A 27987-nucleotide genomic window follows, 5' to 3' on the forward strand; every position below is an offset into this window, starting at 1 on the left:
AAGCCGATGGAACGGGGGCTTTCGACGTTCAAACACGTCAGGATCGGGGCGTGGCGGTTAATAACGCTAATGCTGCGACCTGTCGCGCGTGGAATGTCGTAAATGTACGGGAGTGGACGGATAGCGCTATCGAAACTCTCGCTCTAGGACGCAGGGTGGCTCTTCTTTGTCCAAACTCGCGTTAGAACACTGGTTTACAAACCCCTCCGCGCGTTCACCGTCAAACATGATCGTACTCCTGTCGAAGTCATTTAGGAAGATTAAAACACTCTGGACAATATTGGTTTCGAACTACGAGCAACGTGTTTGTGCAAACTCGAAGGAAATATTATAAGTATTTCTCTACCGTGTTTGGGAATAGCTAGAAGTAAATTTATGATTATCTCGTTAAGCTCGTGCATGCTTGAACAAGTTTGAAAATGTTCGTTCAGTCGAAACAAAAATTAATATAGCTTCGGGAGAATTTATATTGGCAACACGATTTCGATCCCCTGGCAGTCTCGAAAAGTTTGGGGGGCAGGTTTCGATGGATTAATTGATTAGATCCACGGTTGGGAATATCAAGAGAAACGTTCCTTCCATTCTGTTTCGTTGTCTCGGAGCGAACCACCCTGCCAGAAATAAAAGTAAAACGTTGTACGTACGCGTCGCGAATTTTTTGTTTGTCAAACCAGTCACACCTCGTAACGGCTGTGACTAATCGACTAAAAGGAAAAAAGATTCCTCGGATGGCTTTGAAGAGGCGAGCAGCGTTTCTGTTACTGTCCATTGAAATGACTCGCACTCCCGAGAGTTTCCTTGTAGTCTTTGGATAAATAGCTGTTTGGCTTTGTTATTACCGAGTTTCCCCAAACAGTATTTTCTATCCTGCAGGTTCTTAATACTCTGCTAAGCCTGATGGTACACGTACCAATCTGGCACACCTCTCACGTTCCTCGTGTTGTGTGCCTTCTCGGTTTCAACGATTTATAACTTTTCCTGGGAACGTGGCACAACATCTGTTCAAATTCTTTCCTTCTGTCTCGTTTTTACAACACACGTGTAATATCCCTCGAAAACAGATATAGATCTGCGAAACGAACGAAATCTAGAAAATGGGAGAAATTTAATTCCACTAATAAATAACCGATAAAACCAAGGCATAGCACTTTATCGGATGCGTTTAAATCGAACCTTTATCCGTTCGCTGAGAAAAAAAACGCTTCGCATTTGACGTTTTCCCTTAAAACTTTGTCCCGTTGTAGAAAATAGAAGCCACGTCGCTATTAATAAACTGTTAGTCTCGGTCACCTGTACTCTCGATATAATAAGTGCAGCTTTATAGGCGCAAGGTAATCGAAACCAATATTCTTGTTTTCTATGTTACTATTACTGTGCGGCTTCGACCACAAACTGACCGAGCTTAATCTCGCGAAGAAAAATAACTAGGAATATCATGTTCGTTCCGACGTTGCGAACTAAACAACAAATTCCAACGCGAAAGTGTACGGAATCGATTCAAACTTTCGACCCCACCGAAAAATAGACTCTTCCAACGCTCGTGTGTATGGTTTTTGGAGGAGGAGGAAACAAATTGTCGTCAATTTCTTTGTCCGGCCTGTCGCGACGTAGGACCAGCTGGAACGAAACGCCACGACCAGACAGTCTAGACATAATAGGACCATAAAGGGTTAACACGTCGACTGTCACGCTAAATTCGCGCGTTAGTCCCACAAGGCCACGGATTTCTGGACGTCGACGGTCGTGTATTACGTATACACATGTCACATTAATTAATGAATGGATTGACTTCTTTGGGTCAATGCTATGCCACGCGTACGCGACGCCAGAACCGTAATCTTATCTTAATCCATTCCACCGTGAGCCATAAATTTCGTATTCTCTCGAGGAAAAAATAGTCTTGCCCAACTCGCGATTGTCTTGGACGTTTCCGGTGATCCGGATCGTCGAGTACAGAATTTTACAGTTTCATACCGTTTGGGGGAGTTGAGAACCGCTTTGAATCGAGATACTCGGTTCCATTATCATTCAACCTTTTATTCCTAGAACCGAAGAGTTTCGTTCTGCAAGACGTGCAACGTTACCTACTTTCTTGGCGCTTTCTCCTACTTTTTACTACCGCGATAAAAGCCACCGGCCGCTTAAAACTTCCGTGCGTTCGGGTTCAATAATTAACTTTATATAATCTCGACCACGCGCGAAAATAAAAACGGAGTCCACGATAAGAAGCCAAGTTTACAGGTGCCTCTATCTCGTGTCGTGGAATTGTACGAAGAGACCGTTCACCGAATTTCCAGCGTACGGTGTAGTCCTTTGTCCACGGTTGGGACGACCGGTGCGCGACCATTTCGCAGAAGTTTGAGCCCGACGAGGGTCAGGGACCTCTTTTCGCCCTTTCCTGTCCGTTCTTTTTCGTCGTGGTCGCTGTTAGCGTCTCGACGTGACCACGGGGCCACAGGGTGCACCGTCGCGACTCGTAGAGCGTTTAACGAGCGCCGGGTGACGAGCGGTTCAAACCGTTGAACCGGCGATGATGAACGTTGATAAGGTTTTATGGTCGTGTCTCATCCTGTCCCACCAATCGCGTCCTCGGTCGAGCGCGCAAACACACTCTTTCGCTCACCTCTTCGAGTACACGGCAAGTTACGATCGCACGACGCCGTCGGTTCGCCTCTTTTTGTCCCTTTCTTCCTCCAAGATGCACCTTGCTCTCCCTCCGACCGGTCGCGCAATTTTTAACCTTAATTCCAAGCAGGTTTCATGGACAAATTTTGGAGTTTCGATTCGGCAAATATTTATTTTCGTTCCTCAAGAAACGCGTGAGCTCCATTTTGTGCTCATTAATTGTTCTGCACCATTGTAAATTTAATTTTGCAAGATTAAATACCACTCTTTCAGATCCACCTTCTATAATTGACACGATACAAACATTAGGAAACTTTCTATGTCTTCCAAATATTTTTTTTTTAATATCATCCATCTATTTTCTACGACTCCTATGCTACTCGTTCAGAAATCCAAAATGGTCGACTCCGATGGACAGTTGTCATCACCATACGCGCTGTTTCAGTCTTTTTACCCGTGGCACGTGCACAAAGAGTATTTATCAAAGGGTGGTAAATGAATAAATATGAAGTTTTTCGTCCGTAGTAATTTTTATTCATGGTTTACGACCCTGAACGAATCGTTGGGCGATTAAAAGAAGACGCACGGGTCGAGTCAATCCTTCCGAGTGCTCGAAAACGTTGGACGAGCGTCGTCGAGCGTGACTATAAGAAATTTTCCAGTCTCGTACACTTTCTGAATCGAGGAGGAGACGCAAAGGGCCCGGAGATCCCCGGCGGAGGGAAAACTCGCGCCAGAACTTCGCGCCTCGAGTCTTTTTCACGCATCGCGTACGAAATTGACTGGAAGCGGGAAGTTAGTCGATACTTTCGTACATCGTCGTGCGGTGAAAAGCGCACGGGAACGTCTCGCCGCGAGCGGGGCATTCGCAGTTCGAGTTTCTACCAGAGAAATTCCCCCGATTCATCCCGTTCGCGACTGCGTCCCTTCGAACCTAATTCACCCATAAATCACTTTAATCCAGGACTGAGAATCGACTTTAAAATTTCTGTGAAAAGAATTATCTAACTAAAGTTATTAAATCGGGAGTCTAAATAATATTTAAAACAGAGTCTAAGTAAAAAATATCGTTTTCTACATTTTCTCCAATCGCTGGTTCGAACAGATTTTTCATTGTGATTTGCGTTTCATTGTCAAATTTAAATTACTGATAACCTAGTATGATGCATTTTTTGATAGAGAATAGAAATATGATTTTGTAGAGAGTTTTAGAGCAGGGTGAATTGAATTGCAACGAGCAGAATTAGGAATTTCGACGTTTGCATTTCTGGGAGTGAAATTCTTTATAGAATACCTCGGTCTCTCGCTGTACGGCGATGCCATTTTCTAGAGCCGGCAGTTATCTCGAGCGATATTTCACCGAGCAACGTCTAGATCCCCCAGGAAACGGTATAGGAAGGAACGTTCCCGCAAGAAAAAAAAAAATCGCCTATCACTTATCATTGCAACACAGATTACGACCTATTCGTTTGTTGGTTCCGCGAGTACGGCTTCGCAGTGCTCGTCGCAAGGACTCGAAACGCGCAGAAATTGTATTTCTCTCTTAACTATATTCGAAAAATAATATTATTTTTAAACAAGTTACCAGTGACAACGATACGTTCGGCTAAAAAATTTATTTCCCACAATTTATACAGTGTAAACACGTTTTAATTAATAATTATTTGTTGGACCTTGTCTCTTCGATTCGTTTACGTACGGTTCGCTTTTTGTTGCTCGACGAATAAAATCGTTGAACGAGCGAATGTAATGTCATAAAATGGTTGCATAATGTTTGCAGTGAGCGCAAGCAGCTACATAGTGTCAGTGGTGCTCGTCCTGGTAGTCGGAGCACTGGTGGGTGTCCTGGCGACTGTATCCCATCATCTTCATCATCGTCGGTTGCTACTGCACGAGCCGGCCTCCGCCTCGATCTTGCATCACCATCGGCATCATCATCATCGTCACCATCATCATCATCATCGCGAGGAACTGCCGGCGTCGCATCAACGACGTCTTCTGCTGCAAGATCACCATCGTCATCCTGGCACGCCGGTGAGTCCTCCATTACAAACTAGATAACTCATTAATTCCTCTACCAGACCCAACGAATCGCAATTATTTAAACGAGTGACATGACGGATTTAAAATCAAATTCATCGAATCACCGTGTAGATAATTGTTCGATCTTGCTTTTAATATCGTGCCATGGAAAGGAAATTTGTCATAAAAATAGAGTTAAAATAGAGCTTTCCTAACTCGGTGATTTTCCTTATTTACTTAATCGAAGAACGAGTTAAGTTCTATTGATAAAAATAAAATGCAATCGTACTCGAATGATACAAGATCGAACAACAAAATATAAATTTTCATTTAAATAATATGTATCGAGGTTCTCGAAATCTTGAACCCCTATCCCCATAAATTGGGGGATTCTAAATCGCGCGTAAGGGTGTCTAAAAATATAGTTTTGCATATTTCGGTGTTTCTCCCACCCCGTGGTGTAAGCTGGCTGTATCTGGCCCTGACTTTGGCAGCTTTGGTGCTAACCCGAGGAATCCGGCAGCGGCGTTTTCCGCGTTCCCTCTCGGTGCATTCCGTCGCATACCAAACGCAGCTCCGTGATTCCCGTGCAGCGGTGCAACGATCGTCTCCGTTGTTCGATCGAGCGCTAAAGACACGAGGACGAGGGGGTGGGGAACGGAAACGCGATTTTCCATCCGACGGAGGTAGCCGCGTCGTCGACCTTCGACGAGATTATTACGCGATTCGCGGAACGTCGAAGGCTGTCTGGAAAAAAAGCCTCTGATATCTAATCTCGGATGGTAGCGCAGCTGCGTCTATCTAACCCACATGTTTTCCTCCCCGTCCCCGTCTGGGGAAACCAGACCGCGGTCTCGCGCCCACATTCCTTCCTCTTCTTCCTCCGCCCCTCCTCCGTCTATCTCGCGCAGCTTTTCCCGGTCGTTTTCCGATTTTCCAGCTCCCTCTACTCGCGTCGTAACGCTTACATCCGCCATTTCGTTACTTTGCTTCGACCACGTCTTTCAAAAGGGTCTCAAAATTTTTTGGAACTCCTTGGTCTCGAGAAAACAGCAGAGATTCGAAGAAATTACGATTTACAAAGGAAACGAGTTTGTCAAAATTATTCGTTTCGAATTTATATTTCGAATCATCGAATGAGAATTTTTTAAATATTCTAACGAGAGTTCCAGGGGTAAGAGCACCGTCTGACCTAGCGGGTAATAAAATAATATTCCAGTAATGAGTAGCGATCCAAAGGAAATGTTCAGTTTCGTTTGGTGGGTACAGTTTATAACTTCCGTGGAGTTTTTCCTCGGTTTTTCCCGCCTCCGGGATCCTACGGCGGGGAGGAGGGGACGCGGAGATCCTTCTCCGTCGCTTCCACAAAAGATTTATTTCCAGCGGACGCGACAAGACCTGATAACATCACCGTCGCCAGACACGGGAACCGAGAGAAACGGAAAGACGTACGGATAGAGGAGTGGGAATGTCCCTGATTCGATTTGTCTCGCGCTACGACGTGCTTATGGCCCTGACGTCGGACTTCCGGAACACCGGGACGTATTGTTCGCCGTCGAGGATAGCGTCGCAGACGGTATCGATCTGTTCTCCGGTCGCTTACGCGCGGACCCGTCGCGTAAATAGAAATTAGTCGATGGATTCTCGTCTGCACGCGAATCCTGTCGTTTCCTTCAACGATTCGCCCGTCGAGGACGGGTTTAATAAAGTGAAATTATCAGCTTTTTCACTCTGGACCCTCGGGGGACAAATAAAACTTACATCTTCGAAAACAGAATTCGGTTATATCGTATTTATAATGTGCCCTCGGTGTTTTGGGGGAGGAATAAAATAAATAAAAGCCACGGGTTATCGATGATAAATATATTTTGATGTTACACTGGTGTCTAGATTGTTCGAGACCATTCCAGAACGCGGCCTAATTACAAAAGTGTTTGTAGAATTCTACAAATGGAAAGAATTCTCCTTCGTAACAACGCTAAAACCTCGCCAACGAAAATAGAAAAAGAATACCAAAGATTGCAAAGACTCGATTCCATAAAGATTAATGTTCCTGTTTAGAAATAAATGTTTTACGTCTTCGTAAACGAATCAGCTTTGCAAGCGTAATTTCTCGTCGGTGTTTTCTGTGCATTAACCTAATATTCCCGATCGTTTTGCACACGAGTACGATCGAAAAGTTTGAGGGTGGAGGGTTAATCCCAAAAAGGAACTCCGGTTCCTTAAAATTCTTTCGAAACCCTCCCCGGTAGACGAGCAGTCCGACAATTATCCGGTGCAGAGGCGTGGGCGGGAACGACGTGCCGCGGTAATTCACTTTCAGCGAAAAACAATTTACTTTTTTCCCCCGGGTTGAGCTTAAGCCCGCGTACAACGCTTTGCGACGCGGTTTCGCAAGAAGCACGTCGACGGCGGAGGGGTACAGCGGCGGAAACACGAGCAGAAAGGGGTGGAAGGTGGTTTACGACGAGCAGCTCGAACCGAGAAATACCCGGGCAACGATATTGCAACTTGAACAGCCGGGGACGGGAGGGTAGAAGGGTGACGGCTGTCCGTGATCTAATTTGCAATGCAATCTAGAACAACAATGGTCCGCGTCGCGAGCAAACGGGGGGCCCCGGTGGGTGGAACACAGAAGGGCGCAAGGGTGGTCGTCCTACAGACTTCGACGAACCGACGGAACCCGGAACTCCGGGCGAATTCCAAGTTTTCGAAGTGCCATAGCCTCTCGGGGAAATTGAGTAACAACGACGCCATTTTATCGGGGAATATTATACAACGTCCTAATTATATTATATCCGCGGTACACTTACGACGAACCGATGCTCGAATTATTCAAATTTAAACTTTAGAAAGTCTGAAATTATCCTTGCAACGTAGTGTAAATTAATTTATTTTGTTAAAATTTTATAAACGATTGGCTATGAAAAATCCACGTTTGTAGTTCCTTACATATTACATCTTTTGTGCTAAAGATAAATAAATGAATAATAATAATATTCTCGACTCTCGATGGCGCACGAACCAGGGAACAAATTTTCTAATCGCGACTAATCAAACGGTGGAAGGCGTATAATACATCGAAGTTCATCGAAGAAATGAAATTATTTCTCTCGAGTATAATCAAAGTTGCTTCGAGAAGAAGACGATGGTGATTCGCCGCGGAATCTCGAGCCTGTTCCCCCGATCGTGCAATTTCGAGCGCAGATCCGTGTAAATATTCAAGTACGGTCGAGGTTCGTTGCACCGCCTCGGATGTCGTTCCAAAGGAGACGCTTTATTACGCCACTTTCGTGCAACGAAAGTGACTCGGCGTCCAGAAATGTCAACGGATAGAGCAACTCGTTCGGTGGGTACACAGAGAGGCGCGCGTTCACTCTTCCTTTCGCTGGATAAAAAGGTCCCCGGCGTTCCACGGACGTCGGAGCGACTCGCCGCGAACACGGACGTCGAAAGACTTTTCCTACGTATATTCCACGGGCAACCTTGTCCGGGAGAAAGCAAAAGGCTATTGCTCGTAATCGATATCGCTCCACGAATGCCACCCACCATTTTATTTTACTCTCGCGGACGGACTACGACGAGCTCTCGCGATCGAAAAACTTGGAAGCTTCTCGGTATCTAGCGATAACGATTAGCTTGTTTCTGCACCCTCATTGTAGAAATTTTAAATTGGGGTCAGTATTCTTAAGAGGTGATAAGGGAAAGGTTTTCACCTCTCAAATCGAATTTAAACGTTCACCCCTTGTATTCAAATATATTTGTGAGATCGAAGATCCTCCATACTCGTATAACAAAAGGAATCGCCTGGACCAGTAATTCGAAGATCGCGAGTTCGAGACTCCCCAGCCCCGTGCCCCGATTTTTTCTTCGATTTCTACGTATTATTATATAATTACTACTCGCATAAATTTCACTAGATCCTCTATCGTAGAATTCTATCCTGTTTACCAACTGTCCTAAAGTTTATTCTCTAAGAGCTCGTATGGGTTAAAAGTGACTTGTAATTCTACAGCCAATCAGTTGGGGGCCCCCGTTACACGGGCTGCAGGGGAAAACTTGTGGATGAGAATGAAGTCGTCGAATCTATTCGAAGCGTAAAAATCCAATTTTACGAGGTGGACTCAGCCCGACTCCAGGACTCCCTTGACTCTGCTGGGGAGAGAAGTTGCGCGAGACTTCTCGAAGCCCCCTGGAATCGGCTGGTGGAAGACGTGCGTGTTTGGTACTCCGGAGTATATCGATACCATCCTCGCGGTACGTGGAAAATGGAATTTTCGAGCGTTCGTCTCGCACGTGATACGAATCCGGTAGCGGGATCCATCGCGGTTCTCTTATTTTCAACGGTGCACGCGCGCCTCGTCTCCGCCCCCGCGTCCTCCTCCCCGCGAGAAGATGCTCGACACGTGGAAGTGAAAGGTCGGATTTCGTAGGAGGCTAACGTTCCACGACGGGGAATCCTGGATACCGACGACGACGACGATTCGCGTCCTCGTCCTCCTTCGGTGCTCCTTCTTCTCGCGATCCTCGGTTTCTCGTCGTAAAACAACTATCGCAAACTTCGACGAAACTTTGTTGCTTCTCCACCCCGAGAACCTCAAACTTTGGGCACACCCAAATGCCAAATTCTGTAATCGTCCGTTGTTCCACCGCGTCTACAATTGTAATTTTAAAACATTTCTCTTCGATCCATCGAGGGTTCTACGATTCGACGCAAACTCGTTCCCTTGGGTTTATCAGCGTCGGAGGCGCGATAGTTTCGCGTTGGAACTAGTCTGCGGGTGCTACATCACGCAAAACCAGTCCTGCCAGTTGCGTCCGCAAGGGCACGCATAGATTACGACGAGGTAAATGGTTTTAGGGGTGAGGGCATCGACAGCGGAGTCGACGCGACGCGGGCAAAAGGAACGAGAAGCGGGACGAGCCGCAGCGGCCGACGGTCGCCAGAAAAATCGGCACAGACGGTCATTACACGGCCGCGACACGCCTTTTTTCCTCTTTTTTTTCTTTTTTTTTTGTAATCGGCGATATCGTTACGCGTCGGGTAATTGGAAGCCATTTCAAGTTCTCTCGCCCTCGCCCCAACCTTCTCTCGAACGTCTGGCCGTCTCGCCTGTCGGGGCGTGCGCGTAACGTGGAATTAAATCGGGTCAATTAAGAACGCGTATTAATTTTGCTCATTAATCATGCGGCGCGCGGGCACATCGATTATTTATTCGTAAATCAAATTTAATTGCCGGCGCGGGGTTACTTCGCCCAGACGAAATAAATCAACGATTGTCCGACGCCTCGACGCTACCAGACGACGAGGAAGAAGCGTCGGGGTGGGCCGCGCTGTGCGAAGTTTCGTCTCGAAACGCGTCTGCGGAGTTGCTGGAAGTTACTGCAGAAATCCCATAAAATGGCGGCTGGGTTCATCAATCGTCGGAGAATCATTCGTTAATTTTTCGAGACTTGCAATTTAAAGTTATGTTTGGAATTGATCTTAGAAAACGTTATTATACAGGGTGTTCGGTCCTGGGAAAAATTTTAGTGGGAGATTCTAGAGGCCAAAGTAAGACTAAAATCGAGGATAGTAATTTGTTGATCGATCGGTACTGAAATTTTTCGGCGAAAATAAAAAGTTTCAAATCGTTTTGAAAAAATTATTTTTAACTAGAGGGGTTACTTACAATCATTTTTTGTGAATACACATACCCCCGAAATCCTATGTACTTTCGAGAAAAAAATTCCTTACCGAAAGTATAAAGTCTGACCAGAACACTTATTCTACTTATTCTATTGAAATTCCATGCGTATCTTTAAAACATCATAACTCCTGAACGGATTGGAGGATTTTAATATTTCAAAATGCAAACAACGCGTATTTTACTGGAGAATATGTAGGGATCCTGAAAATATTCAGAAAGTTGTTCCTTGACCCCATAAAGTGAGAGAAACCCCATAAAAGCGGTTCAATCTTCAAAAGTCCATAACTTCTGTAATAGTCGATGGATTTCATTGAAATTTAATGTGGAACTAGAGCTCATGGATACCTACAAAAAAGTATTAAACAATATTTCCTTACAGCGACAAACAAATGTATTAAAAATCGACAGGGGTTAGGTGCTGAAATTTTCCGGCGAAACAAAAAATTTCAAATCATTTTGGGAAAATTATGTTCAGTTGCGAGGGTCAATTACAATCATTTTACGAGAAAAAAACCTAACCCAAACACATTGCATACTTCGAAGAAGGACCACAGTGTTAAGTTAAAAGTGTAGTTCGTATATTTGGCTATTTTGTCTAGTAGAAATGGAAAAGGGAAACGAGGATGCAAGAATGGGCGAAAGGGCGAGGCATAGCAAACAAAACTGGTTTACAACGTGACCCTAAATTATTATATGTAACTGCGTCATACGCAAGCTGGGCACCGTTGGTTTCAAACCGCGACGCGATTAACGATAATCCTTCAGTTGTGCGCGCGTGTGCACTTTAGACCTTCCGACCGACCTTCCCGATCCAAGATGGCCGACGTGTTGTAGGTGGCCGACCGAGGGGGCAGGTGGGCAGAAGTAAATATTATGTCTACCGCTATAGTGGGAGTCTCCAGTTACGGCTGGCTGCGATTGTTTTTCTTCTACGTGTGCCCTCTTCTCGTCCGGTTCGCGAAAAATCCGGAGCTCCTTTCCGTGATTTCTCCGCCATACAATCTGTTCTTTAAATTCTTGTTAAAGTTTTACGCAAAATAGACAAACAACTTTGTCTTAATCTTCCGCGATAAAGGAAGTTACTTTCGTTGCTCATTTCCCAAGAACATCACAGCCTTAGGAATTTATTTCTCAGCGATAAATTTCTATATTCGTTTTATTATTTATTAACGAGAAGCTTAGGTGGTCGTACAACGTAAATAAAAAATGATTTCTATAGAAAATTCTTCGTAACTATTCATCCCTCGACGCACAATATTTTCTAAAAATGCTCGAGCCTGGGAAACGTTGCCCAAGGAATTCGTGAATTGTTTTATGGATAGGAAATCCGTTAAAAAATTATTTCTCGGAAGCGTTGGTTTCCAGGAGCCAGGGGTGTCGGATTTTTCTCGTCTCCCAGCCGGAGCCGACGTTTCTCGCGGATCGTCGATCACGATTTCACGAAGAAGTTTCCCTTCCCCGGTTTCTTTCCTCGCTCGCGATGATTCTTGGGAATAATAATACCGGTGGCTGCCTCGCGGAAGGAGTCCGGGTGAAAGACGTTTGAACGGGAGAGAGTCACGTACGTCTGTCGTCTCACCTTCGAGGAAAACGTTCCAGCGTCGCGACAACGCGGCGTCGCCTGGCGAACGCGTTTTTACAACGGTTCCCCGCGTCTCGCGTTCCACTCAGGAGTTTTCCTAGAAACCTCGGGGCCCTCCCCGGTGGCTGCTCCGTTGTCGCGGCGTTTCCTTCCGCGTGGACGCACCCTGGAGCACCCATCTGTCCTGTCCTCGTCTTTCCACCCCCTCGAACCCCGTCGACCCTCCTTTTGTCCTGGCCCGTTCAACGATAAGATTTTCTTACGGAGTTTTTCCGCCTCGTCCTTTTCAATGGCCCTGGCATCCATCCGCGAAATACACCTCCTTCGTCTCGGAACAGTCTATTCTGTCCGCTGCAGTTCCTCGAGTGCACCGGATCCACGCGTTTACCTTCTCCACTGTCCGTGGGAATCCGTTCCAACCCCTCGCAACCACCCCCGCTTGCCTCTCTATTACGACAAACGTCTCGAGAAACTCGAGAAACTCGTGAAACTTTCGACTCTTGGACTCGACCCCTGGTGATTTTTAAAAATTTATTTTTATAGAACCTTTTTTATTTACGAATTGTAAAAATGTTTTTTTTTTTAAATCTGGCGACGTAATAATCACACCCAATTACTAAATATTTATGTTGCACTCCCAGGAAGTGGTTGATTAAATTAAAATAAAGACGTTTCGATAAAAACCGTACCGTGCGAATATGTGAAATTGCTACAATAAACAGGGAATTTCTTTTTCTCGTCGACACCAGTGTGGAAACAAGCTATATTTACGAAAGATTAACGTGACTCATCGACGACGGTCGTAAATATAAAATTTCTCGTATCAGTCTGCGTCACGGCGAGCTCGCGACAATTTGCATCCCACTAAACACGAAAAGTCGCAGACGGTCTCGAAGACCGCGTCGCGTTTCGAAATGTTTTCGAGCGCAACCTTGCGGCGCCGCGACGTTCGAGTTTTCCCTCCCCCGAATCGCTGTTCTCCGACCGTAAACGGAGGCATTATCTCGGAGACGGTGCGCAAATGTTTTTGTTATCACGGAATTCGCGCGATTTCTTTTTGCAAACAAGGCTTTCGGTGCTGTTCCTCGAGAGTCTTCGAGTTTCGGGCGATAATCGCATCCGTCGCGTGCAAAATTCGAATTTGACTAATAGATTTAAATATTTCACAGCGAACGATTAAATATATCTGATCGAATAAGGTGTAAGTCGATCATTTTCGTGCTTCATTGTTCGAATCAAATTTTTCTCGACTTCTTCCTTCGATGCAAATTTGTAAAATTGTTTTAAAATTGAGACGAGTACGAGACACTTATTATTAATGTTTACCAACGTCCTGCCGCGTGGTTCGTTATTATCGTTCATTTATTAACAATAAAAATACGCTGACAAGGATAGTTTTAGACTTTGAATTGTATCTGTTGTCGTGTGCACGGGTTTAGCAAAGTTTATGTTCAGAGGAAACGAAAAGCTTGGGTCGCAGAAGGGTTAACACACCTATTCGCGACAAATCAATTTCGCGCATCGGGACAGGCCAATCGAGCCGCGTCGTCTCGTTTCTCACGTCAGTTCCGCCAATCGTGCCTTGGACGATAATCTCGCCGGTGAAGCGGCTGATAAACGCGCGTACAGGATATGCGGGGTCAGGGTGCGATGGACAGAGATAAAGAGAACGAACGGGAAGGGAACGCGAACGGGTGTTGCTCGGTCCAGGGTATAAATAAATAAATAAAAATTTAGAATAACCAACGAAACGCAAACACCGTTTGATGCGTTGTTTCCTCGATGAAACTTATCGTTTACATTACTCTGTCCTCTCTGCTTTTTTTGCACAAAATTCTCGGATTCTCCTGATAAAAACCGTGGAACAATGGAAAAATAAACAAAGTTCGATGCAGCATCTGTTTAATAAAGAGTTCCTATCGTAACAAAAGCTTCTGTCAATAATTGTTGGGTCGAACAAACGATACTCGAGTGTTCGAATAACGGAACTTGTAGATTCGTGAACTTCGAGTAAAATACCGGTCATCTACGGTCCCGGAGCCAACGCAAACGGTGCTTGTTTTCGCGCTGCGGGTCCCTCGGAAGCGTCGGGACGCGTAGCGTCGCGGTCCAGTCGCGTCTAGTCGCATCGCGCTAAGTGCAAAGAGAAGCAATGACCTGATTTGAAATTTATTACGTTTGGGCGACGTCCAAGTGCGGTGCATCGGCTGCCAAAAGCAAACGGGCCGGGCCAGCCGGCGCATCGAACGAGGAAATAAAAAAAAAAAGAGAAAAAAAAAGAGAGAACCCCACGCGGATAAAAAACAGAGGATGATCGTACGCCGCCTCGTTCCTCGAATTCTTTCGCGCGCCGGCAAAACAGGGAGAATGCGTGCTCGCTCGTACGTCTTTGCTTTCGAACACGACGCGCCCCGGAACCCTCGAAAAACAGAGGAACATTCTACGATCTTGGAAACGTTGAAAAAAATTCGAATGTTTGTTCTCTGGAAAAATTTCCCTCGAAAAATGGTGAGTTTCTCGAAAGATTCTCAAGTGAAGAAAGTACGGTCACGCTCGATCGGTAAAACGATGCTTCGAAACGCACCAAAACCACAAGAACAATCCTACTTCTCGATACGATCGCTTATGACGACGTTATTTAATAATATTATTCGATAATAATTGTATAATAAAACTTGTATAAACCGTATAGTCAGGAATTCCTAAGTATAAGCGTTCGAAGATGGCGTTGTCCCCCAAACGCAGGCGCCATCTTTCCAGCGTTTCTAGCGTTCGTAGCGTTGGTCCGGCGAGCCGGAAGAACAACGGTAGAGAAAAGTATCGAAAGGCGGCAACGGGCAGGAACAGCGAGAATCGTAAATAAGCCGGAATCCTCTTATTTGCAGCCAGCGATAGACGCCTCCTCGTGTCTCGCGGCAGCTTATCCGCGTGCGTGACTTTTGCTAAGTAGCCTTGAAGCTGTCCAAAGCGGATTACCGCTCTGTCGGCCCGTCGAAACTTTGCACGCCCGTCGACGCGCGCCTGCTCGCTCGCTCGATCGCGCTCGAATATCCAGGTCATCGACGGGCAGCGATTTACCTGGCCGTTCACCGGGAACACCGTTCCACCTAGGTGTTCCCACAATTGTCGATTAGCGCTAAGAACCAGAGCAAGTCGAAGAAGATCGTGCCAATTACTCGGGAATCTCGAGCTTTTGGGTCTTTCAGGAAGACTACACAAAAATGCTAGGTTTATACGAATATAGGAGGAATATACTTGTAATTATTAGCCTCTGATTCAACGGGAAGTCCTGCAGGACTCTACAATAGGACCCCCTCGTTCAGTCCAGATTTCAGATTTCACCCTCTCGTTCGCAAGTTACCCCCGCCAGTTCTCGGAACTGCTCATTTCCAGCGAGCCTCGGAGGGGGGATTAGAATTTCACGTTTAGAGGGGAGCTAAGGATGAATCGAATTTCGCATCCTGCCCCCCCTGATTCCGTCCAGAGCCCCCGGTAGTGGACAGGACGAGGGGTAGTGTCGAGGAAGTTTTCTCTCTGGTCTCTTTTGACCACCAGATACTAATATGTAGAGGTAATTCGGGGAAGGAATAAAATAAATGATCGCCACGAGTTAACGATAATAAATGTATTTAAATGTTACTATTGGCGAGAGTAGAATTTCAAAGTTGACACTTGGTACGTCCACATTTTACCGTTAACATTCGGTACGACGAACGTTAAAAGGTCTTTGATAGGAATAAACGTGCGCCTCAACATTCTCATCCTCGATTATAGTGAAAGAACCCTTAGGGATCGTGGCATACGAACGTTTCCCTGAGTCTCAAACGGTGGATCTCGATGGTTCTTTAGAAAACGATGGGAAAACGAACCATCGAGATCGTTCGTTTCGGATCCATGGTTCGAAAGCCCCCTTTGAAGTAGCCACGGAAACGCTTATAAGGGAATCTCGCGAAACGTATACACCATTTTTCTAAATCATAGGCCCAAGACAACTTTTAAAGGTTGCACCTGGGAAGCCTAAAAAATGGACTTTCTTTTATTCTATAAAATGGCTGTCGTTGACACTTTAGAGTATCCGTGAACGTTGGAAATGTACATTTTTATTCCTCTGTTAGCGTTGGGACAGGTTTCGATCGATTTATTGTCTGAGATAAAGGTTGTTCGGAGGTAAATTCTCCAGGACGTCTCGCGGTTGCGTCACGACGGCGGACGAGGGCGATCCATGCGCTAGAAACCGCGATGGCGTTGCAAGGACCGTACCCAGGTTGACGCAAATATCTCGCACGAGGCCTCCCGCAGTCGTCTTTATTGCTTTTTCCGGAAATATACGCCGTCTAGACGGGGGGCTCTATCGCGGCACGTCCCTGTGAATCATCTAGCCGAGACGGCGAGGTGAACCTTCGTGATGGGCCTCCGACCGCGTTGCATTAGCTCGGTGCATACGAAGTATCCTGCGCGGAAGAAAATACCTTCCTCGTGCTGGTTTTTCCACCAGTCAAAATATCGGACGAACGATTCGCAAATTATAATTTTAATAAATTTCAAACGGTCAAATTCCCTTTGCTCGAAACGTTAAAAAATTTATCGAACATGATCGTTTAGTGCTAGAAAATCCAAATTTAGTTGGAATTTTAGTTTCTCGGATTCGTGATTTTTGAAAATTCCCTTCGTTGAAGCATCCAGTACATCCTTCGAAAGGATCACGGGGGAGGGTATGGCAGACACAAAATTCTCTGAACTATTTACCCGGGAACATAGCATCCTGCCCGTGACCGCAGTAAAAGTACTTTCTTCCCTGGGTGGTGGTTCGCGCTGGAAAACCGCCCGTTCGAAAGCTCGGCCCCGTTAAAGCGATCGTTGGCCCTCGAAGAGACGACCTGGCCGCCGCTCTAAACCACCCCCGCCGCGCTACGCCCTTTTCCCTCTGTAACCGAGTTTCTCGTACCTTCTCGGCGTACTCTCGGGGCGTGTGTTGGCCCCCTCCCCCCCCGGAATCGATTTCGAATTCCAGCAACGCCGAGGCATCAGCATTTTCCGCCTCGGCGCGTTCCCCTTTCAACCGATCGTCAAAGCCTCGGAGAGAGCCGCGCGATCCCCGGGTCTCCTGGCTCTCTAAAACGCGCCCCGGGATCTTCCGGGGTGATCCTGATTTAAAATCTTCAGAGACCCCCCGGGATACGCGGGGGAGCGTACAGGGTGGTTCCAGAAACTGGGACAGCGTCGAATATACATAGACTCCCCGGTGTCGGCCTTCTCGAGCGCAAATTTGGCAAATTTCATTTAAAATTCAGATTTTAGGTTGCAGGAAACGGGGGAAATATAGTTATTTAGTGTTTCGTATACTTGCAATTCTTTTCTTGTGAATTCTTTCTCGATTTATTTTTATCAAACGTTGTTTATTGCACTGTATTACTTTTATTTGTCAAGTATTTTCTGTTTTGATATTAACGGGCAAGTAATTCCCAATTAGAAACACGATAGAGAGGTACAATAATAATAACGAGTATAACAAATTAATAAATACGTGTTTTGTACCCCGTACGGTCAGCAGCACTTTGTTGACCGGACGAGAATCAGTGTTCCTAACGTGGCACCACCCTTAACAAGTTTTATTCTTACTTTATTCAAATACAAACTTATGTATTTTCCATGAACATTAAATCACCATTACAGTGTATGAATTAAAGTGGAAGTAGCTCCACCGATTTAGCGTAAATGCAAAATCATACGAGTGATCATTGACAGAGAGAAATAGGAAAGATACACAATATTTTTAGACTTTTTTTTCCAAGGAACAAAATAATTTCTAACGCTAGAGTAATTATATATTTTCCTGAAGCATCACGATACACCTCTCCCGCCAGGGTGGTACGCGAATTTCCAAACCAAATACCGAATCCATAAATATCCATTTCGTAATTTTGTGCGACCGGAATCCTGGGCGTCTTTCACGTCCGCGTGCCAGCGGGAAACCGGCACAGACATTTTACAATCCCATACCCGTTGGAATAACTCGCAAAAATATACGGTCCAAGTTGCCACCGCGGCCGTGCGCTTCACCAGCCCTCCGGAGGCCACATTTTCTCTCCAAGTCCGATTTAAATAAAACTGCCCCCGAGGCGCTGTCTTCCTCCGTCCCCGTTTTCCATCCCCTGTCCGTGTCTCCGTCCCCCGCGTCGCGGTCGTATTCAAGCATCCAGGACCAGACACCGATGACGCAGGGGTTGGGGGGGAGCGAGTCTGACGGCGGCAGAAGGGTCGCCAGGACTCGAGGGTGGTTTTTTTTGGATCAGGACCGGCTGTCTGGGTCGCGTTTAAAGCGGAAACGTCGGACGGTGTCGCCACCACCCCCGTCGTCCTCTTCTTCGACCACCATCCTCGAGGACATCAATTTCATCCTCTTCTGGCGCTACCGGTCATCGTCTTTCCCGTTTCGTGAGAATAAAAATTCTCAAATCCCTCGCCATCGATTTTACAAAATGAAAAATTACAGTCGATAGTTACAAATATTTTATACACGTTCCTTTCTTATTATTTTTATATAACTCGGTGGGAACTATTGAGTGCAAGATACAGTTTCTGAAACGTAGTCGCCTTCTTTCATATTTCGTGAAATTTTGAAATCTTCTCCCCGCCAATGATCGTTGCAGCGATTCGTACGAATGGAAATGTAGGGAATGGGGTGGACGCAACATTCCCCGGAAAGAAATAATGCTCGTTTGAAAGTCGAGGACCGGTGTCCTTGACGAGCGTTCGCGCTTGGCGCAAGGACAATTTCGAGGCGCGAAATAAAGTCTGGCGGATTCAATTACGGGGGTGGCTCTTTCGACTGGTCGGCCGGCGAAATGTCCGTCGCCGGGGGTGTGTACACCGATTGCAACCCTACCCTGTCTGGCCATTGTCGAAGGTTCTGGCAGCGCGGTCGGGCGGGCTTCGTGTGTGCGCGAAGCAATCGAACCGACACGGTTCGCGCGTGTGAATCGCGACGGGGGTGGATCTGACGGCCGTTTCGGGGATGCTCCGACGCGCATATGTGGAACACGAAACCGACGATATTTAGATTTTATTCCGCCCCGACGAACCCCGCGATTAAAAATCAGAATTTCCATCAGAGAATCGCTCTCGTATTCCTTAATATTAAACTGAACAGGTTTTCAACCCCCAAACATTTCATCATTATAGCCTATCATTGTTCCAGAAATCTGCTCTACTAGCGACTCCCAATATCACCCCCCGTTCTATTTACAGTTTTATTCGATAACCATTTTCATCGTTGCGTTCACTGTCCATGACTCGTATACGGCTCACAGCTCCACGCTACGAGATACGCCGTTGACAGTTCGGACAGCGAACGCCTCGACGGAACATCGATTCCTCCGCAGACTCGAATAAAAACGTTCCACTCTCCGTCCCCGTTTCGTAACAGACCGATCCACCCTCCGTAGACCGCGTGAGCCTAGAATTTCTTAACTTTCGTCCACATACGCGTCTGTTTATGCGCGGGAGAAGCCCCCAGGTACGCGATAAGCCGCGAACGCTACCGGCGGCGCGTATAAAATTTTGTATTCCCCTAAACAAGATCCCAGCCGACGATCTCTCTAGTTTACGAGGGGTGGAAATCTTCCTGCGTCGCTACGACGTCGAAAACTTCTCTCGGTTCCTTTTTTTCTTTTTTATGCGAGATCTGGTCACGTGCACGGACGGCTGGCTGGCTGACACGGACGAAGAGGGGTGGTATTAGCCCCTGCGGAATATTTCATAATGGCTCGTGAATGGGACGTGCCGAACATCCCTCGCGGTGTAATATGGGGTAGGGCTACGTCGGGGCGATATATATCGACTGGCGGCAGCCAGATTTCCCTCTCGATTTTCTCGCTCGCGCGTCGACCCTGACCCAACGACAGACTCGCACCCCCACACTCTTTGATACACACGATCTCTCTGTTTCCTTTCGCGTTCGTATTCCCGCCAGTGGTACGCGCCCGCGCGCTCTCACACACGTATTTTTAGACACTTCCAGGTATGCTGTATTTTTGGACATTTGTTGCTCCGCGTCGCGAGCTTTCAACCGACCGCCGCCCCGAGGGGAGGAGGGAGAAATTCTTTGGTTGTCGCGGTTATCTATCCTTGAGAGTGGTCAAGGTCTTATCACAAAACGCGAAAGACAGGCGCACGTAGAACCATAAATTGTTTTGCTTGACTTTTATTGCATCGAATAGATAATATTTTACTGTTCGTAAAAAATGGGCCTCCTTTGCAATCGATTTTAGAATTAGGAATAAAATTTTTTAGACTTTGGAATTCTGTTTGTTGTAAATAGAAAGAATGTAATTCTTTGGTCTCCCTTGAAAAAGTTCCCCATTCGTTAAATATTGATCGAACGTAATATTTATTAGAATATACGATTTAAAATTTTTGTATCCCCACGAAGCATTTTTGACGTTTGCTCCACCGCTGGAAGCAGTCATGGAACTTGTTCGAGGGAGATACTACTCACAGCCCCCGGCGATATTTCTTCAGAGAAATACTTACAACGGGTGAAACACGATATTGTAACAATGTTAACCGATGAAACGAAATCCGTACAAAGGACTCGTCGATTCGAAGTAAGACGTTAGGGGTGTGCCTGATCCGCCGTAGCAAATCGTAAAGTTCCATCTTTTCGGTTCTCCACGTACGCGTAACAAATTCAATCGTGGAAGCTTGACAACTGTAGCGAACTTTCCCCTACGTCAGCTCTGAAAAACGTTTAGAAATATATGTTATATATCTTCCGTCGTCCAATATCGTGAACAGAATAGCAGAGATAAATGATTTTTCTCGCCGAAATCGAAGTAATTCGCGCTACACGTGTCCACGATTATCCCCGAGATGGTCGCGTGGGCGAGCAAAAGCGAACTCGATCCGTTCCTCGAAAGGTTTCCCTCACGGATTTCTTTCGTCGAAGACTCCGTCGTACGTCTCGATAACGAGCGGCCGATAAGACGATCCCGGCAACGACGCCGCGTTCCTTTGTCAGCGCCAGTCGGATCTCTCCCCCTTTTCTTCATGGACAGACGGTGGATTTCTCGGGGATCTTCGTGGAATTCACGCGGCTACGGGTTTCTTTCGCGGGGGAACGCCGACGGACGTGTCTTAATCCGAGTCGACGCTTCCCCGCGAGAGAAGACGGGTTTTCTCCAATCGATTGTGTCGGCGGCCGCTTTTTTGCCACCTCGATCGTACGTCCGGCGTTGAAATGTTCATCGGACGATCGACCAGACGCCAAACGCGCCGTACGTCTCTCGAACGGCAAAAATTTTCGATGATACCGTCCAGTTTTACGATAGCTAACCAGTTTGCAGTATATTTTAAGTGTAACATTTTGTGCAACGACGTATATACTCGTCACGAGGAAATGGCAACATTTTCTATCATGACGTATACAGGGTGTTCGGCCATACCTGGGAAAAATTTTAATGGGGAATTCTAGAGGCCAAAATAAGACGAAAATCAAGAATACCAATTTGTTGATGGAGGCTTCGTTAATGAGTTATTAACAATTAAATTCAAAAATTTCAAATCATTCTAGAAAAATTATTTTTGATTGCAGGGATCAATTATAAGCATTTTTGGTGAATACACATACCCCTAAAATCCTACCCACTTTCGAGAAAAAAATTCGGATAGGTGCCTAAATTTTTGGGCGAAAAGAAATTTTTCAAATCGTTCTAAAAAAATTATTTTTGATTGCTGGGGTCAATTACAATCATTTTTGGTGAATAGACATATCCTCGAAATCCTACCCACTTTCGAGAAAAAAATTCGGATAGGTGCCTAAATTTTTGGGCGAAAAAAAAATTTTTCAAATCGTTCTAAAAAAATTATTTTCAGTTGCGGGGGTCAATTACAATCATTTTTGGTGAATAGACATATACTCGAAATCCTACCCACTTTCGAGAAAAAAATTCGAGAAGGTGTGAAATTTTTCGACGGAAAAAAAAATTGCAAATCGTTCTAAAAAAATTATTTTCAGTTGCGGGGGTCAATTACAATCATTTTTGGTGAATAGACATATACTCGAAATCCTACCCACTTTCGAGAAAAAAATTCGGATAGGTGTCTAAATTTTTGGGCGAAAAGAAATTTTTCAAATCGTTCTAAAAAAATTATTTTCAGTTGCGGGGGTCAATTACAATCATTTTTGGTGAATAGACATATCCTCGAAATCCTACCCACTTTCGAGAAAAAAATTCGGATATGTGCGTAAATTTTTGGGCGAAAAAAAAATTTTTCAAATCGTTCTAAAAAAATTATTTTTGATTGCTGGGGTCAATTACAATCATTTTTGGTGAATAGACATATCCTCGAAATCCTACCCAGTTTCTAGAAAAAAATTCAGTACTGGCGGAACTTTAAACGTTAATAACTTTTTAACGAAGCCTCCATCAACAAATTAGTATTCTTGATTTTCGTCTTATTTTAACCTCTAGAATCTCGCATTAAAAATTCCCCAGGGGTGGCCGAACACCCTGTATACTCGTCGCGAGAAAATAGCAACATTGTGTAACACGACGAATATACTCGCCAGAAATAAATAGCCACACTTTGTGTCACGACGAGTATACTCGTCACGGAGGAAAAAACAGTTACAATTTGCTGATTGCAAGCGAAGTTTTTGCTGGAATGCATTGAAAAGACAATTAATCGCATACGTGCAATATAACGTGGGTTAACTTCCAAGAGATCGGTCGCAGAATTGGACGTCGTGACCCACCCCTGTCGCTACGATTAAACGAGGCCAACGTCGAACGAAGAAGTAGACTCCGGTCGAAGGGAAACGTTTGTCGAACTCCGTCGAAGCAACGTCTGCGGATGACGAATATATTTCTGGATATCTGCGCGTGGTTCTGCAGTTCCCCCCGATCGAACGATTTACACGCGCGCACGTCGTCGAAGGTTATTCTCGTTCGTTCGTACGACGACTCTTGTAAATTTGAAACGATCAGTGACACGACAGCGTCGCAAAGAAACGAGCCCGAGCGGAAGATCGATCGACGACTCCCCGGAGCAGTTTCGATCCGAACGACCTTGATCGTCGAGACCAGGAGCCCACCGTCTTCGCCCGAGAGTGGATCTCGCTACTCCGCTTACGTAAACTGATTAATAACGAACCGGTGGCAACCGATAAGGCCCCTAATAGTACGTGTTCCCCTTATCGAAGCCAACTATAAACGCGCTTAGAACGGAGGAAAGATCTCTGTCGGCGCGGACGATAGAAACGACGAACGTTAGTCTCGAAAAACTAGTTTGCATAAAATGGCTAGCCCCGATTAGATAGCGAATTACGTAGACGTGTTTGTCGAAGTCTGGCCTTATCTACCACTCCGGGCGTCCGTTCGTACTGCTCGACGCGATTCTTTCTCTCGACTCGGGTAAAAATATGCCGTCTCGAACCAGAGGCACCGTCATCGCGGAGTTATTTCGACTTTTACGTTCCTTTTCGAAGTTTCGAACCTCGACTTTCAGCGTCGAGCTGGTCACCGGTGGCCGACGCTTGTTCAGACTTCGAAAAAGTGTTTAGCGTATCCTTAGGTAGCGTAAACTGGCAGAGGACGCGTTAGTCGAGCCCCCTGTGCGGCGAACGCCTATGAGAGTCGAAAATATACGCGCGTCAAAGGCAATTACCTGACCCACGCACACGGCACGTGTTGCACGGTCGAAGCTTGATATCGAGGACTATTTTTCAAACGATAGTCCATGGACAGTTATTCTTATCACTACATTGTCTCATGCAGATAATTCGAGCAGGTTTTATCCACTTAATTCTATCATCACAGAAACAATAAAATACTGTATTGGTCGAGGAAAATTACAATTACCATCCATAAATTTCGATAAATTTCCAGCTTAAAAGTCACGTTGTGTTTTTAAGTTTTTGAAGCAAAATCGAACAAAAAGGGTTGTCCTCGGTATTAAAAAGTAATCGCGATGGATGAACGCGGAACGGATATCAATTAAAACCGTGGTACCGGAGGAATCACGCCCATATCGCGGAGCTTAACCCACATCGGCGTAACCTTAACAACGTGAACGACACGATGATCGATCATCGAGGGTGGCAGGGAATTAGGTTATTCGGCCGTGGCCGGGCGAGGCGAGACGGGGAGGCCGACATCGACCCTCGTAATCGGCGGACGAGTGAATTTTTCAGCCCCCATAAAAGATTCGTGGCGACTGTACGCGGAGCGGATACCCCGGTGCTCGTACCGGGCGTGGTTTGGCCACGCTCGAACCGTACCGGAACTCGGCCAGACGAGACCGCGATTTGCTGGGCCCTGTCCGACGGAAATTTACGCTTCGGTCCCGGGCTAAAAGCCGCGATAAGCGATAGGAGGAGACCGCCTGCGGAGATTGCGCGCGTTAAGAATTCAACCGCGTCGGGAAACGTTACGCGGGTTTATTTAATCGCGACTTTCGACCACAACTTATCGATTCTCGCCAGGAACCGCGGATCGATCCGGCCGGACGCGACTCGAGCGATACCGAACGAGCTGCTCTCGATTAGCTCGATTAATATTTACGTTTCGAGCGGTTTCTGGGTTGGTAAAAGTAAATTAAGTTTGTCGAATAGACCTCCGAGGAGATCGGGAACGGAGCGCCATTATTGTTTCCCCCTTTAGGACCGGGGGAGTCAGAAATTTCTTATCTCTTTCGTGATTATTTCTGCGCTAATTTCTGCAGTTTTCCGGTCTTGGTTCGTTCGTTTCGCGATAGGTGGAAGTCGTAATATTTCGTGCGTGCTTCGTCAGCACGGTCACAACTCCGAAACCGACAGCGCGTATCAATATTTATGAAGAGCGTGGTAATGAACCCCTTAAAATAAAATTTGTTTGCACACAATGCGTTCACCTTCTTCGCGGCGATTCTTTTCAGTTCCTGACAAAACGATGCGACCGGAAGCGCCCGAGGCGAATAAATCAGTCACGGTTTCTTTTGTTAGAGGAATTGAGCGGAATACATCCCGGTAGCCGGTCGCGCGACATACGCAGCTCGAGAAATTATATCCTCCTGGTCGTGACCTTATCGGTAATTTATTTCTTTACAATGATTTTTGCGCGTCTAGGCAATTACGTCGACAGGGAACTTGTCATTCTTTGTTGAACGTCTGTGAAGAGTCGAGACGATACGAAACGTAGCTAATGATTTAATGTATTAGTTATTTCCCCCTACTGACACCAGTAGACAAGATCTGTAAAAAGGATAGTGTAATTTTTATCGCGAATAATTGAACGCCTCGATCGAGGGTAAGAACGTGGTCGTCGTTGGCTCGACCTGGACAGTCGAACATCCGAAAATTCCGCAGGGCAACGGTAGCTCTCGAATTACAGAGAAACCGGAGCACCAAAGTAAGGAGTCTCTTACGAGCGTTTTACCAAGGGCCGAGCGGGAAGTTAACCGGAATTTTCGCGCGGTCGAAATACTCGACAGCGAGTGTTGCGTAGCCGTGAGAAGGCTGGCGCGGTCGGAACAGACCGCAGACCGCGTCTGCGGTCCTTCCGCCTGCCGCTCCGCTACTTTTTGGACTTTTCCTACAACGGACGCGTTTATCGATCGTCCACCGTCGCAGCATCCGGACGGCGAATTAAGCCCTTCGCCGCAAACGCAAAGTCCACGATCGCCTTCCGTTTTAAAATTGACCGTTTCCCCGATTTGCGTCACGCGTCTGGTTCACAGGAAACGGGACATCGCCCAGTCATATCTCGTCACAAAAGAGCAGAAATCGTTTGGAAGAAACAGTACGATTACTCGATCTTGTTAAAAAGAATGTTTTGCAACTTTTTCGATTTATCGAGTCAATTTCATTAGACTACTTTTAATTTTACGCGAACGTTTTCACGAGACGCTAGCGCCGCCAGCGGAGAAACGATCGCAACTCAGGTGGCGTACTCAAAGCGGATACGCGGAAGAGTAAATTTTGTCGAGTAAATCGGATTCGATACGAGATTTTAGATTTAGATTTAGATCATCTTCAGTAACATCGACTCACCTGCGTGATACAATAAGTGGGTTGGAGAACGAATCGATCAGAATGCGATCCCGGAAAGCTCGGTCGGCTTGTTCTTGAAAACCGTACCGCGGAAGGTTGGCCTGTTAATGACGGCCAAGTGAAAGTTGGACGTCTAGACGTATTTATTTCTAGAGCGACGGACGCCGTGATTTTATTCCTGTCACGGTGACACCGAAGCCGTCTGATTGACGTAGGTGTTGCACCGATTTCGTCTAAGAATAGGTGTCTCTATATGGCACGGGCGGGAAATGTTCGGCTCGTGGCGTCGATCCATCGGACCGATTGGCACCATTTGCAACAGACACGACGCGAGCTACGCAAGATGCAGGAAACATAGATCGAACCGTCGTTAGAGTATCTCGAAGGACATGACAACAGGTGGGGAGATCGTTCGCGTTGACGAACGCAGATCTAGGCGAAAGAAGTCGTTCACTGTTGGAATATAGAATGTTTAGTCCTGACAAATCCTTCTCCAAGCGAATTTTAACCTTTAACTTCGTCAGGGTTAAATTGCAAAGTTCGAATCTCGATCCAACAAATTGATCTGCACTTTTGCGCCCCCTTTAGAGTCTGAAAGGTTCTCGAGACTCGTTATATAGCGCCTAACGATGCTCTGGTCTACATGTTCGGCATTCTGGTGTCATTCAGCTATTTAGGTGATTGCGCCACTTGGAATCTCCTTCCTCACCTTGCCAGAGCTCGGGTCGAAGTCACTGACACCAATCTTTCGGCGTCCCAACTATTCGCAAACATCACCGAAATTTCTTCCAACGTCGCTATCGCCGAAGTAGGTGAAACTAACTGTACCCCTCCGTCAGTTTTCACTCTAACCATTGGAGAAACATCGTTGGACTGCAAATATTGTCCAATGATCTTCAGTTCCGTCTTTGTCGATCTTCTCAGGCCTCCACAATTACTAGAGTCCTCGTAGTGGAGATGCAATCTCTAAGGAACTGAACTAGACTCTGAAGAAACTTTCTGACTCGGATATGTAGGGATCTTCTTGATCTTCAGATATAGGCTTCTAGCTTGAGTTCTGCCAAATAATATTGTACTGAACTGACCTAATGGTTCTTTCACACGGATATGTGGGATTGAGCATATTAGTATTGTGGCATCTGTCATGTAGACTGAAGGATCCAATTCCTGAGGAACTGAACTAGACTCTAATAGCAAGAAGACCCAGAAGACACTGTGTGACCTAAATAATGAGAAGAAGACTGCTATTCCAAGCCTCAAATCCTCCAAATAGTGGGTGAATCAAGGGATGCATCCCTATTCTGATCCTCATAGACGCCCCCAGTCTAGATGCACCTAAGCGAGCGTTGCAGGTCCGAACAGAGACGGTTCGCGTTGGTTTCGAAGCGTTGTATCGCGGATTCCAGAACGTCCTTCGACTCTTCTCGCCTGGGAAGCCAGTTAGAGGCGAAGCTCGCGTTACAACAGAGGCTCGCGACGGAGGTGAAAGTCGGACGTCTAGACGTGTTTACCCGCGCGTCGGACGCCCGCAATCGCGGCTGCATTGCGACAACCCGGGGACCTCGGATGGACGGGCACGAAGTCGGTTTCCTCGTAAGTAGCTGGCCACTCGAGCGTGTGTTCCGCAGCGTCGGGGACATTGTGTACCCACAATCGCCACGTACGTGTCTCGCACGCGTAACGCGTCCCTCCCCCCTGTCTCTCGCGCGCTTTCCAAATTGCACCGTCGTTTACGAGCCCGATCGTCCGCGAAATCGGTACCGATCTCGGCCATCCCGTGCACGTATCTCCAAAGGATCGTTCGTTTCGTCCCAGAGTGGCGATTTAACCCTTAACGCGGACGGATTTTGTATCCAGGGAACCGTCCAACAGGGATGAGTTAAATTTGTACGCACGAATGTGACCGGTTCATAGAGTATTTGGAGAAAATTTCGATTGGAAAATGGCGTTGAACCCTTCTACTTATTTCGGAATCCTCGTGAATGGCTATTCGAGTATATCAGATTTCGTAAATTGTAAACGTTGAAAATTTTGCGTTG

The 27987-nt window shown here is 46.3% G+C and overlaps 1 protein-coding gene across 1 annotated transcript in view; it reads left to right on the forward strand.

Moving 5' to 3' along the window:
* LOC143351630 (uncharacterized) overlaps positions 1–27987 on the forward strand; it is a 146520-nt gene that overhangs the window by 50897 nt on the left and 67636 nt on the right. Inside the window, exon 2 of the mRNA XM_076783406.1 lies at positions 4406–4659. Coding sequence (XP_076639521.1) covers positions 4406–4659 — 254 coding nt within the window. The remainder of the gene's footprint in view (positions 1–4405; positions 4660–27987) is intronic.

The sequence above is a fragment of the Colletes latitarsis genome, chromosome 2 (genome assembly GCF_051014445.1).
Source record: "Colletes latitarsis isolate SP2378_abdomen chromosome 2, iyColLati1, whole genome shotgun sequence".
Taxonomy (NCBI): Eukaryota; Metazoa; Arthropoda; class Insecta; order Hymenoptera; family Colletidae; genus Colletes; species Colletes latitarsis.